The sequence below is a fragment of the Bos indicus x Bos taurus genome, chromosome 1 (assembly GCF_003369695.1).
Source record: "Bos indicus x Bos taurus breed Angus x Brahman F1 hybrid chromosome 1, Bos_hybrid_MaternalHap_v2.0, whole genome shotgun sequence".
Lineage (NCBI taxonomy): Eukaryota > Metazoa > Chordata > Mammalia > Artiodactyla > Bovidae > Bos > Bos indicus x Bos taurus.
In genome coordinates this window covers 108,337,660-108,351,788 of record NC_040076.1, presented here as the reverse complement: position 1 = coordinate 108,351,788, position 14,129 = coordinate 108,337,660, and the positions used below count along the sequence as shown (strand labels likewise).

The following is a 14,129-nucleotide window of genomic DNA, read 5'->3' as shown; positions in this document are numbered from 1 at the left end:
ACCTCTATCCCAACTTGACTTTTCTAAGTCAGTGTCCTATAATTGCATATGAAAGTAGGAATGAAAATTAGAAATTGACTATAGAAGATGGACAAATCAGCTGCCTAGTTTGAAAGCAGCACAGCTAAGTAGAGTAGGCTTTTTGAGCATGCTAGCTGTTCTAATTGAACTTTTTAATAATAATTTACACAAAGATTTTTTTTTCTCTTTTTGTGAAGTTATAAATTTTAAAATGAATATTTTGATTAAGTAGTGAGTAATATGCTGATGCTTTTAAGCATAGTGGATGAAAATTTATATTTCAAATATATACTTGATAACCCTTTTCTTTATTTTTTGCCCATTGGCATTTGTCATCTTTCTCAGCCCTATTATGAGGGAAAATAGAGATTCCTACAAAAGTAGGAAAGGCATCAGTTACGCCATTTCTTTGTACTATTAGCTTTTTCTTCAGTTCATGATTTCTTTATTGGGATGTTTTTAAGCCAGTATCTGTAAGTTTATTTCATTAGTTTGTAATTAGTTTGTAATTCAAGATATAACACATGACCATCTGACAGATTGTGAGATGGTGCCAGAGTCAATGTAAAATCTGTTTTTCCTTTCAGTTAAAAGAAACAATGAGGAATTTTACTGGTGTACAAATACACTTTGGAGATTACTGTTTTAATTTATTATAAAATTTAAACACAGTTTTCTCTAGTTTTTTGACATAACTTACACAGGGAAAAAATTATCACTGAATGATGGTATAATTTTGTATATACCTTTTACCGAGAAACTCAAAATTTATTTTCAACAACTTCCAAGTAATGAAAGTTTTTAATTTATATATGTATCTAAAAATTTATTTTTATTATTCCATCTATTACGCTTAACATTCTTTTTCCTATCAAAGACTAAATATCTTTAAACCTATATGCATGATCCTTTTGAATTCTGTATTTCTTATTCCATATTAGTTCTTAGGAGGTATCCATTAAATTTTTTGACCAATATCTCTTCTAAGCTTTTGAAATGTTATTAATATAGATACTTTTGATTTTTAATTGGTTTCAGGCAAGATTAAATGATTTTTTAAAAATATGGAATCCTTGAACAAAAGAAAGATGATATAATCTTAATCATTATACCTTATGTGTTAATTTTGGTGTGAATTTGCATTTTCTTTGAAAAATGTTTGTCTTAGTCCATAGCAATTACTTTCTCTTTAATAAATACTAGAGTAGTCTTATTTAAAAGAGATATGTGGTCTCCTTGTTTGTCGTCTTGTCTCATGTCAGACTCTATAATGAATAATAAGCAGATAACTTTAAATATATATATTGAGCTCTTTTTGATTAAACGGTTTTGTAATTTGGTTAGCTCTGAACTATGTGATTATGTAGTGTATTACTTTCTTTTTCAGAGATTGTTGTATAATAAATATACCAAAATTAATTGGATTTTTTTCTAGGCAATGAGTTCTCTTGTGCCTTTTGGCAGTTTTGGTGGTATGGTTCGTATCATAAGACACAAGCCATTTTAGCAATATTTTCTGACAATATTTTATTTCTCATTAGCTCAAGCATACTGAATCGGCATGCCATCTCACTTTCATAACAGCTTTTAGCATTTGTTACTGAAAACTTGTTTCGTGTGTTAAATTTGTCTTAGAATGTTTAGGCCTGTGTTTTGTGGAGTACCTCACGTCAACATAAAAAAAATCAGTTTTCCAAAAGAAAAAGTACATTTTGGTTGATGATGATTTACTTTATTTACAAAAGGGATCCCCGTAGTTGTGTTTAAAAGTTGGAGACTTCCACTTGCTTATGCTGACTTTTCAAAAAGTAAAAAAGCACCAAATTGAGGATAGACAAGCACATCTGGAAAAGCTCAGACTGACTGCTTTCTCTATCACTCTGTTGTCAGTTCAGTCATGCTTTCCTTTCCCATGTCCAAGCACTCTGCAGCCAGCTTTTTTCTCCCACCCGTTTTTCTCTGAGCCTTTGGTCCTCTTTTGCTGTGCTGCTAATTTCTAACACACTTAAAGGCAATCTGGGGAGTAGCAGAGAATAGCATCTCACCTTGGAGCACTTTCTATGCATCCATCTATACGCTCATGAAAAAGTTTTTTGAATTCTCTTGTGCTAGACTTTAGCCATTTCTTACCTTAAAATTTGCTTTATAAACTTTGTTCTTCCTAGTCAGAGTTTTTAGTGGGACAAGCAATGAAGGAAAAAAAAAACAGCTGTAGCACAGAGTTATCAGTCAAGTAATCAGGAAATTCAGCATGCTTTGGGCACACAGATAGAAAAAACCCTTTAGCCCAGACCTTTGGGTTGGTGGAGTGGAGGTCAGTTGGAGAAGACTCTTGAGCCTTAAGGATTAATAGGAATTAGCCAGGAAAAGCTGGGAAGGGAGAAGAGAGATCAACACAGAGGAAATAGCATGTGTAAAGACTGGGAGGTTAGGGAGCCCAAAGATATTTGGGGTTATTTGGCCCTAGCGTGTGAGTTGGAGAATAGGTATAGGTAAGGATGATGAGGTACCAGGGGGGACTTCTTTTGGCCCTGATAAGGACTGTGGACTTTAACAAAAGAGCAGGAGAAGCAATTTATGAGTTTTGGTCAAAATAGTATGAGAATCAGATTCTTATTTTTTGAAAAAGCATTGTCCCTGCAGGGAAGACAGGTATTAGAAGGGGCCAGAGTGGAGGCAGAGAGGCTAGGAGGCTGACAAAGTGTTCTGAGAAGTATGAGTGATAGATAGCTTCTACTCAAGTAATAGCTGTGGTGATAAAGAGAAATAATCTCTTTTGAGAGAGTTAAATAAGTAAATGGATAGCACTTGGCGATTCATTGGGTTGTTGGATCAGTAGAGAAGGGGAAGAAAAGTTTTATGCTTATTTTTCTGGCCTGAGGAATTAGATGAAAATGCCACTGAGCTAAGGAACAGAGCATTGAGGCAGTGCCAGTATGAGGGCAGGAGTGCTCAGAAAGATCATTTCAGGTCTGGGTGTTTTGCAGTTGAGGCATCTGTGGGCTGTTCAGGTTGATTTATCCAGTAAGCAGTTGGATATATGAGCTTGAACTGAGCTACAGATAATTAGTTCATTCATTCAGCAAATATTTATTGAGCCCTCCTATGCACCAGGAGTTGTTGCTAAAGTACTGGGAATAGGGTGATGAGTAAGACAGAGACGATAGCCCTGCCTTCACAGAGGTTATTTTCACAGAGTGGGAGGACAGACAATAAAGAACAAAATAATTCAGATAGTCAAAGTGCTTCTAAGTGCTCTGAAGGAGACGAAATGGGCAAATGATACAGGGACAGGTTCAGGTGGAGCAAAGATTAGACAGGTAACCTTTCGAAGGAGGTGATACTTGAATGATGAGAAGAAACTAACGATACTGAGTCAGGAGAGAACATTCTAGGCAGAGAGAAGAGCAGCTGTACAAAGTTCCTGAAGGCCTCGAAAGCCCACTGGAATCTCAGCTCTAATTTGTACCTCCCCTTTTTGTCAAGGCGTTGGGCCACCCGCATAACAAGTACAGAAACATCTTTTAGTGGCTGACAGTGAATTGAGAAGAGACAAAATATACCCAAAACATGTGATCTTTTTTACCTCACTTTTCTTAGGCTAGCTCTTTAGCCTCTCTTGAATTATCTCTTAAACAGCATTGATTTTCAGTGTAACGCTGAAACAAACAATTCACAATATTTCTGGAATTGTGTTGAATCTCTGAAATGCGGATTAATTCTGTTGCTGTCCTTTGCAACCTAAGTGTGAAAGTTGCTCAGTTGTGTCCGACTCTTTGTGACCCCGTGGACTATACAGTCCATGGAATTCTCCAGGCCAGAATACTGGAGTGGGTAGCCATTCCCTTCTCCAGGGGATCTTCCCAACCCAGGGATCAAACCGGGGTCTCCTGCATTGCAGGTAGATTCTTTTCCAGCTGAGCCACCAGCGAAGCCCAAGAATATGGGAGTGGGTAGCCTATCCCTTCTCCAGAGGATCTTCCCAACCCAGGAATCAAACTGGGGTCTCCTGCATTGCAGGTGGATTCTTTGTCAGCTGAGTTATCAGGGAAAGATGTATCATATTTCCTAAATGTGTCTTTGTTGTTCTGTACTATGGTTAGAAGGGAAGTGATGTGACAGTCGCTCAGTTGTGTCCAGTTCTTTGCGGTACCATGGACTACAGAGCCCACCAGGCTCTTCTGTCCATGGGATTCTCCAGGAGAATACTGGAGTAGGTTGCATTCCATTCTCCAGGGGATCTTTCTGACCCAGGGATCGAACCTGGATCTCCGGCATTGCAGGCAGATTTCTTTGTTACTGAGCCACAGGGGAAGCCCACAATGGTTAGTGCAGATTCTAAAGAGGAATTTGATTTTTCTATTTCCTATTGTATGTGAACGTGTTAGTCACTCAGTTGTGTCCAACTCTTTGCAATCCTATGGACTGTAGCCTTGTTCGATAGAATTCTCCAGGAAAGACTACTAAAGTGGGTTGCCATTAGCAATAAAAACCCAATAGAAGGCAGAAACGTAAACAGACCTTTGATAATTCTTTACTGAGTCCCAGAAGAGGGTACAAAGCAAAAGAATCTCCAGAAGGGCTGAAATAGCAGCACTGCTTAACAATGCCTTACATGTAGGAGTCAAAAGACTCCTCCTGCTTGAGCGAGGGAGTCCCTGGAACCAGAAACTCCTAACAGTAGGCAATGCTTTGGCTGACACACTAGAATATGTGCTTTGCTTTTTGATTCCTGGTGATCGTTCCAGTGATAAAACCTAAAATCAATAGGAGATTTTTCTGAGCAGTGTTTCTCTGCCTCGATGCTGCTACTTTCATGTTGGGCCAGATGACTTGTTGTGGGGAGCTGTCCTACATTCTTGTGCTTCGTAGGATATTTAACAGAATCCCTTGCCCCTGTCACTGCGTGCCAGTCATACACCCTCCTCAGTTGTGACAAACAAAAATGAGTGTAATGATTTAAAAATGTCCCTCTGGGGTAAAAATCACTCTTGGCTAAGAAACCACTGTTCCAGAGGAATTCTTAACTGTTCTTGGAGAGGAGCACACCTCATGCTTCAAGGGGATGCCCTACTGAGCAATCAGTGATAGGCCACAATTCCAAGACCTGTTAGTGGAATGATTCAACCTCCGTCACTTGGCACCAACTCTGATGGAAAGGCTTCCCTGGTGGCTCAATAAAGAGTCTGCCTGCAATGTGGAAGACCTGGGTTTGATCCCTGGGTTGGGAGGATCCCCTGGAGAAGGAAATGGCAACCCACCCCAGTACTTTTGCCTGGGAAATCCCATGGATGGAGGAGCCTGGTGGACTATAGTCCACAGGGTTCCAGAGTTGAACACGACTGAGCAACTAACACTAACGCTGATAGAAAGAGGGCTGGCTACTCTAGAGTCAGCTTCTCTGAGCCATGTGGTCCTGCTGGAGATGACACTGTTATCTTACACTCAGGTTTTATTTATTTGCCTGGTGGGATATACAGAGATAAGAAGGAAAAATTTGAAGACTAGTCTATGCTAAAGCTGTACCAGCCCAGAATATACCACTCAGTATTTAAATAGCAACCAAATTATGTTTTCAGCAAGTTGAATGATATGTATGTGTATATTTACCTGTTCTTGCATGTATATTCATGTGGATATATACACATGTATGTATGCATGTGTTTATAGTGTTACAGCTTCCTAACCATTTATATGCTGGCTGTCTAGGATTGTGTGTATGCTTCAAAGTGTTCTTTAACAAATCGCTTTCATTGTATAGTCCTTAAATTATTTTTGCCTGGTTGATCACTGCATGAGATCCCACAGCAAAAGTCAAGATAAAAAAAGAAATTCAGCTGTTTGGGGAAGGTGGATTTGCTTCTTTCGTGTTGTATTTATAGTTAATAACATACTTCCTAATGTCCTGTAGCATACAGATGTCAGCCCCTTTCAGGCAATGGACCGAATGATGTTAAATATGCGAAACAGTATGCAGGAATTACAAAGAAACTTTGTAAGTACTAAAAGATGGATGAGAATGTTGTTTTCCACTATTGGTACCCTATATTATAGTGGCTTTCAACCATTTTCTAACCATAGTCTCCAGAAACTAATAAATATATCTTAAATCATGACACTACTTGTGTACTGTATATATTATACACCTGAAATGAAAGTTTCATGAGAAAAGGATCATGCTGTTTACAGTGTCTATTGATATTTTCTATTTTATTTCATATTTTAAAAATCCTGGTCACAACCTATCAAAATGATCTCATAACCTACAAGTTTGATAAATAGCATTACTTAAATTTTCAAAATAAAAAATTCAACCTCAAAAATATTTATTCTGCTGAAGGTCACTGTTGTAATGAACATTTTATATGAGTTTAGATTTTTTATTATGTATAACTTGTCTACTTAAAAAAATTATAGCATCTAAGTTATTAAGTTTTAGTGTTTAAAAATAACTCAAAATAGAAATTTTAAGAATGATATTTAGAAACTGGATTAGAGTCATATAGTCTGAATACTTATAAACTAGTACTAATATTCTTACTTTTCTACTCATAACATTAATCATAATCAAAATAATAACTTGATTCAGTATGAAGACCAACCATATTATTTTGGTCATCCAGTTTGAAATCTAAGCACATCTTATAATGTCCAAATCTTGGACATTAGAAGTGTAGCATTGGTATCCACAGAAGGTATAAACTTCTTGGCATATGGTTAATTGGCTCAACATTGGCAAAATTGCTCACAAAAGTTAACCACTGACTATAAAAGTATCATGTGCTTCAAAGCATAACATCTATAAACTTAAGCCTTGAAGTCTTTGACCTCAAAGATTTGAGGAATTCGAAGTGAATCACTTGTTATTCATTATTCCTTACAAGAGGAGTGTGAATTGGTACCTAAAATGGAAGGAGGTTAGGGCCTTCATGGGGGTACCATTTGGATACATCATACTAACCATATACAGTATCTTTACTAGAACTTACAGCTAGTGTTGTTGCTTATTTGAATCTTCTGACATTAGTCTTCATATTTGACTGAACTCACTGGATATACAATTTATATTTATCTCCAGGGTCACCTTTCAATGGATCCAAATGGACATTCATTTAGTTCCTCCTCCGTGATGACTTATTCCAAAGTAGGAGATGAACCGCCAAAGGTTTTCCAGGCCTCAACACAAACCCGTAGGGCTCCAGGAGGAGTAAGTACTTTCTTGGAACTTTATAAAGTTATGGAATGATAGATCACCCATATCAAATTTTAGCTATTAAAACTTGACCTGGTACTGGTGCAGAAAAGAGAAGAGGGAAGGAAACACAAAGCAGAGTGAAAAGCAGTGAAGTTGACGGTAGTTTTTATCTTAAGGCATTCTTTGTCTCCCCCACTGCTAGTGGGGGAGATATGCAGGATCCATTCTGGACCTCTGCAATCAAGGGAACAGTGCAATAAAATGTGTCACACGAATTTCTGGTTTTTCAGTGCATATGAAAGTAATGTTTATTCTATTCTGTTGTTATTAAGTTTGCAACAGCATTATGTCTAAAAAAGCAATGTACTCACCATAATATAAAGGCTACCCACTCCAGTATTCTGGCCTGGAGAATTCTATGGACTATATATATAGTCCATGGGGTCGCCAAGAGTCGGACACGACGGGGCACCTTTCACTTTGGCTCACTTGTCTCCCCACCTACCTCCATTTGTGCGCCCGGGTGCTTTTTTATCTTTAATGTCTACTGATGTTTATTACCTTTACATGTTGACAAGGGAAGTAGACACTAAAGTCTTTGTTTCATGAAATAAATGTCTACAGTTAGTTTATATTTGAAGTAAATGAATTTTTTAACTCAAAATATTTCAAGAGTACAGACAGAACATAGAGAATAATATAAATACCCCATATTTCTGTAATCCAGTTTAGTGAAGTCATAATGCTTTTCTCTAAGTTGTCTTTTGTTCTCTTTTTAAGCAGAAATGCAGTTAAAATTTCCAATATGCTCCTCCCTCCTTGGTCCCTTTTCCCTTTCTCCCTCCCCAAAGAGAACCATTTTCTTATACAGGCATACCTCATTTTACTGGTCTTCGCTTTATTGCACTTCACAGATAAGTTGCATTTTTTGTAAACTGAAGGTTTGTGGCAATCCTGTGCTGTCAGGTCCTAGTTAGCAATTTTTAGCAATAAAGTGTTTTTATATTATGGTGTGTACATTGCTTTTTTAGACATAATGCTACTGCAAGCTTAATAACAACAGAATAGAATAAACATTACTTTTATATGCACAGGAAAACCAGAAATTCGTGTGACACATTTTATTGCACTATTTCCTTCATTGCAGAGGTCCAGAATGGATCCTGCACTATCTCTGAGGTATGTCTGTACCTGGAACTTACCACTTTTATGCATGCTTTTATGATTTCATTAGTTATGTATGCTCCATATACAATATAGTGAATCATTTTACAGGTTTCTAAACTTTGTATAAATGGTTTCCAAGCACACGTGACTTTGCTCTGCAACTAGACTTTGCTCAGTAATTGCTTCTGAGATTTGTTCAAGTTGATATGTGTAGCTCTGGTTTCTTTATTTTAACTTCTATATAATGTTCAAAATATGAATATACCACAGTTTTACAATCTCCTTTTCTAATAATAGATTATGTAGGTGTTTATAATTTCTCACTTATTCATCTTCATAGCTGTCTCCTTGTGAAGAAAGGGCTAGGAATACTATTGTTGGACTGGAGGAAGTGTGTGTCCTCATCCTCACCTAGAAATTACCAACTTTGTATCATGTAGGGTTTGAAACAGTTGACTCCTACAGATTTTGGTACCAGTTGCCACTTTTCCATTTATTCTATTTGTTAGTACTTATCCTAAAGAAAATTAGGGGTTGCCTGTCTAATGGGTGACTTAAATGAAAACAATATTTTAAGTCATTTCATGACTGCTGAATAATTAGTTGCCCTTACATGTATTCTTTTTTTAAATAATTATACTGGTTCTGCTTGTCCTAGACATTTTAATTTTAAGCAGGTCAGGAAATATCAGAGAATTATTACCATAATTTTACTACAAGTTGGTAGTGGAACTAAGTACCCATTATTTTTAGAGCAATATATTTATTTTCTTACCTGTATAGGTAAGTAGGTTGAGGAGTTTATATGCTATATTTATATAAATAATAACTAATTTTTATATTCTTCATTTTCACAGATAAAGGAAACCAGGAAAGCATTAAGAGATTCCGACAGTGGACTAGAAAAAATGGCTGTTGGTCATCACCTCCATGACCGAGCTCATGTCATTAAAAAGTCAAAGAACAACAAGACTGGAGATGAAGAGGTCAATCAAGAGTTCATCAATATGAATGAATGTAAGTTATCAGAAAAAATGGCATTCTTCCTCTTGAAGTTAAAATAGCAGCTGTACCAGTAGCACTTGGTGAGAATTTTTTTAATAGAAACATTTCATGTGATCTTTCAGGCAGTTTATGAATTGTATATGTAGGCAAGACATCATCAACATAGTAATAAAATTGTGGTTTCATTGTTTCATAGTAGATCTGTTTTTTCATAGTGATTTTTTAATGTTGAGTATCATTTATTTTTTGTTTTATACTTGGAAAATGGAATCTTTCGTTTTTTAGTAAAGCTGTCATTAGTAAAAACGAGTCTTTATATATTTGTGGTTATCAAAGAAGTATATTTGAAAAGCATAAAAAAGTACAAAGAGAGAAAATAAAATCATCCATAATTCCAACCCCAAATACTAGTATTAATGTTTTAGTATATATATTCCTAATAGTTTTATGTGTATATAAACATATAAACACACATGCTTTTCTTTTTCAAAATTAGTATTTTACCATCTATATAGTTTATATTGTGCTTATTTTAATTCCCAACTATAATTGTGAACAGCCATCTATGATGTTACTTTTTCAAAAACATTCTAAATGGTTACCTAAAAGTGATAATATATATGGATCAAGCTCATCTCTTCCACTTCCTATATTTCCTACTCATTCTTTAATGCATTCAATTCTTTCTAGTGTCCTAACTCTTCTCATTATAGTTTTTAAGTTATATTCATTTCCTGTTTTTAGAAAGTATTTTAAGTAAAACTGTTTTATAATAGTAAAGAGTTTTAATTATTGTTTCATTTTAGAGAAAGAAATTCTCTTCAGGTTGGAATTAGAGAAAATTATTCTTATGCAATGAGATGAAAGCCACAACATCTTAACCTTTCTTTAATTTTAACCTTTGCAATTTGGTAATATTTATATATATACAGAATACTTCACAATAATTAACATATTGAAGAAAATTTTGGCAAAGTAACATTGTTGTATAGGCAATCTGAAAGAACAAGTATTGTCATTTACTTATCATTATTATAGAATTTAGATTACCTACTTCATAGCAACATAAATTGGCAGATGAGTAACCTATCTTAGGAAACTGAAACAGAAACTTGTGGGGCCAAACTATGTAGTGAAATTGTGAGATTAATAGGAAGTGCTAGTCCCAGGAGGAGTGTCCTCCAAGTAGAGGAAAAGTGGGATGACTGTGAGATGACCCAGGAAAAAAGAAAGACTGTAAGTCAGTGTCACTGGGTCATGGGGTCCAGGGATAGAACAACATGATATCCAGGCAGGTTTGTGAAAAAACAACTCAGCAATAACCAAATTACCAGCAAGAATAGGAGAGGAACAAACAGAAAAGGAAGCATCACTCTGAGTCAAAGACCTCTATATTTGAAGCAGTTTCCTATCTCTAAGGTTAGGCCGTTGGAAACACCAGGGAACATGTAGGGAGCAAAGCAGTTACTGACAGTTGACACCTTACTACTTACCCTTTCATTTTGATATTTAATGTAGGTGATGCTCATGCTTTTGATGATGAGTGGCAAAATGAGATTCTGAAGTACCAGCCAAGGGGACAATGGCGCAATCTAGATAACTCTAGGATGCGAAGTGTTGCTCATGAGAATTCAGGATCCCGAGAACTTAAAAGAAGGTAAAAGTTATTTCTAATTAAATTGTGTTTTTTAAAAACAAATTAGAAGGAAAGTTATGTAATTTTACCTCTCTTATCAGGAAGTTTTGATTTATGACCAGGTGGCTTGTATCAATGTTTTGTGAAAGATGTAATAATTTTAAATTACATCCGAGTATTCCAACAGAAATTTAAATTTGTACCTGAAACCCAATAATATTTTAGGATTGTATGACTAGTAACTCACTAGCAAATTATGCTTTAGACAATAGGACTAAAATCCTCCTAAGGAAAAGTGATATACTATAATGCAGTTATTCTTATGCAACAGATTCTCATCTGGAGAGAGGAGGAGTTGTACATTTTGTACTCGGTAAAGAAACCGGTGTTGTACTAGGTAAAGAAACTGGTGTTGTACTAGGTAAAGATACTGGCGTTTAGGGATATGGTAAGGGGAGAGGGACTGTAGCTGAAAGGCTGAACAAAACTTCCCTAACAGATCAAAATTGAGCATTTAATGGCAAACATATTTTTAGATACTTATGTATTAAATAGTATGTTACAATATCTGTATTAGATATTCTGGAAGAATTTTTCAAAAACTTTAGCCTCATTTGGAATTATCTTTTGGAATAGATGTGAAAAACAAATATCCTTAACCAACTTTAAAGATGAGACTTGGACACGTTTAGTGTATATTCTAGAGTTACCATTTAATTTGGTTCTCTGGGGGAAAATTGAAAACACTACCTAATTCCTGTTGCCATTAGACTTAAGAGAGAGAGAGAGAGAGAGGCCTCACCAGGCCTCAAAACAGAAATCTGTTCTAGGCTATAAGAGAGTGGAGGATCGCTGCAGAAGGTGGAATGCTGCCCAGAACCAGCAAGCAACAAGTGGGTACCAAGTAAACCAGAAGCCTTGTGCAGAATTTTGTGTGCTAACATCTTTTATTTTAAAATACTTGTCTAGGAATTTAGAGCCCTAATGTTTTCCATAGAAAACTTGCTCCCCTATTAATTGTAAACCATAATTGTCTCCCTTTGAAAAGTTCATTGATAAAAACCTAACAGTGCTATAATCAAACCTAAGTTTGCCTGTGAGATTCAGGTCCCAGCTAGAGAAAAGCATGCTCCTTATAGTTGGTTTATAAATCTATAACCCGATCAGTGGCATTTTCTGTAAACCAGCACTGTCCAGCTGAACTTTCTGAAACGATTTTTTGCAGTGATGAAAACGTTATACATCTGTACTGTCTAGTATGGTAGCCACTAGCCCCACGTGGCTGTTGAATCACACTTGAAATGTCAGTGATGCAACCAAGGAACTGAATTTTGAAATTCTATGTTATTTTAATTAATTTAAATGTAAATAATGTGGCTAGTGGCTATGATGTTGGACAGCATGGTTCAAAGGTAAACAGTTAAATCTGTCTCAGGGAAGCAGCTGCTGCTCTCTTAAATGTTAAGTGAAATTGTCTGCCATATGTTTTTCAAAGCTATTACAGAACTCTTAAGATAAAACTCACCTTAAATTACAGTGGCCTTTATCAAGTTTGTGTTGATGTTTTAATGACCATTTAAAAATGATGTTAATGTTCATATGTATATTTCTTAGGGAGAAACATCATCAAAGTCCAGCCATTGAACATGGAAGAAGATCAAATGTTTTTGTGGACAAACTCAACATCAAAGGATCACCTGTGAAAATCAACAAAAAATAAATAGCATTGCATTTGATTTCTTTAGTTTTGATTATTTTAACAGAGAAAGTAATGGTGCTGGGTAATACACATAAGACCAATCTTTTGTTATTAAATCAGTACTGTTCTTAGCAACTTTCTTCTGAATGTTCTTGAAAGTGCTCGCTTTATATTGTCCCTACTTTAGGAATAAAACTTGAATCTTCAACAGTGCAAGCTGTTCTCTAACACTCTTTAAAACATAACATATGCTGATTTTGCTTTCATAATTATTTTTATATTGGTTATGTTTTCCCCTGTATATTCAAGATTGAACGTACAACTGTTCTATCATATAAAATTAGTTAAAATAAGTAAACTGCTCAAAAATAGTCCCAGTTTTTTAGCAACACTGTAATAGAGTGATGTTAATAAAGGTTAAAATTATTTAGCTCAAATTTTATAATGTGTTTATGTAGCCAGCCAGCTTAAAGAATTTTTAAAAATAAAGCAAAAACTATACTAGTACTCTTTATAAAAAGTTAGTTGTTATTTTGATGAAGGACATAAAGAATAAGCAAATAGTTCATTTTTGAAGAGATTTTAAATTGCTAATATACCTGAATTTTCTTCTTATCATTTCTTTATACAGTGTATTCTTTTTTTGTTCTGTATTACATTGTTAACACTCATCAGACTTTCCATTGACGTTTCTCTTTAACATCTTAAGGTAGCATATTTCTGTTCTCCTTTCTCACAGACAGCTTAATTTATCTCCATGGTTAAGATTCTAAAGTTGGATTGTCCTTGGAGAAACTCTGCTCAGCCTCTTTGTGACATTTAGAAAAATGCATTTGGTATTCTGCAAACCTTAATGATTGATTGTCTCAAAATTTCTTAGACAGGTGATGTGTGTGTTTGAGCAAGGTACTTAATAATTCAACTGTTCCCTTTTTAATTATACTATTTAAAAATTCAGCTCTTGAATTTTTTGTTCTAGAATTATAGCATTGATCTGTTTATATAAATTTAAGCATAAAGCTGATGAAAATATAAAATCTTAACTCTTTAAGTTTTTGTTGTTTCAAAGGGAGAAAAAAAGAACAAAGTCAACTAACACTCTATAATCCTAATATCTTCCTTTTTAAACTTTGGAATTAGAATTGTGTAATTATGCTTATACTCTTCTAATTTTCTGTATCATATCCTGTTAATATTAGTAGTTGTGTTTCATGCCTTTAGTCACTAAAATAAAATGCGAATGTGTCATCTCAGTTTTAGAATGGAAAATAATTGAGCATGTATCAGTTAAAGATGTTAAAATTTTCCTCTTATGAATAATGATTATACTAATAACATACTATTACACATTGGGAACTTATCATAAGGCATTGGTTTTAAATAATACGTTTGTGTAAATTCACTGG

General features: G+C 35.2%; 1 protein-coding gene across 4 annotated transcripts in view; it reads left to right on the top strand.

Moving 5' to 3' along the window:
* Positions 1-13,976, top strand: part of MLF1 (myeloid leukemia factor 1) — a 31,713-nt gene extending 17,737 nt beyond the window's left edge. The window contains exons 3-9 of one of the 4 annotated variants that reach the window (XR_003511210.1): positions 1,457-1,498; positions 5,933-6,016; positions 7,100-7,228; positions 9,241-9,400; positions 10,907-11,045; positions 11,855-11,917; positions 12,639-13,976. Coding sequence is in view for 2 of the 4 variants with exons in the window: in XM_027542657.1 (XP_027398458.1) it covers positions 1,457-1,498; positions 5,933-6,016; positions 7,100-7,228; positions 9,241-9,400; positions 10,907-11,045; positions 12,639-12,744 (660 nt within the window). In the remaining 2 variants the exon portion in view is untranslated. The remainder of the gene's footprint in view (positions 1-1,456; positions 1,499-5,932; positions 6,017-7,099; positions 7,229-9,240; positions 9,401-10,906; positions 11,046-11,854; positions 11,918-12,638) is intronic. The other 3 variants (XR_003511212.1, XM_027542657.1, XM_027542667.1) reach the window with 3 other exon arrangements.
* The last annotated feature ends 153 nt before the right edge of the window (positions 13,977-14,129 follow it).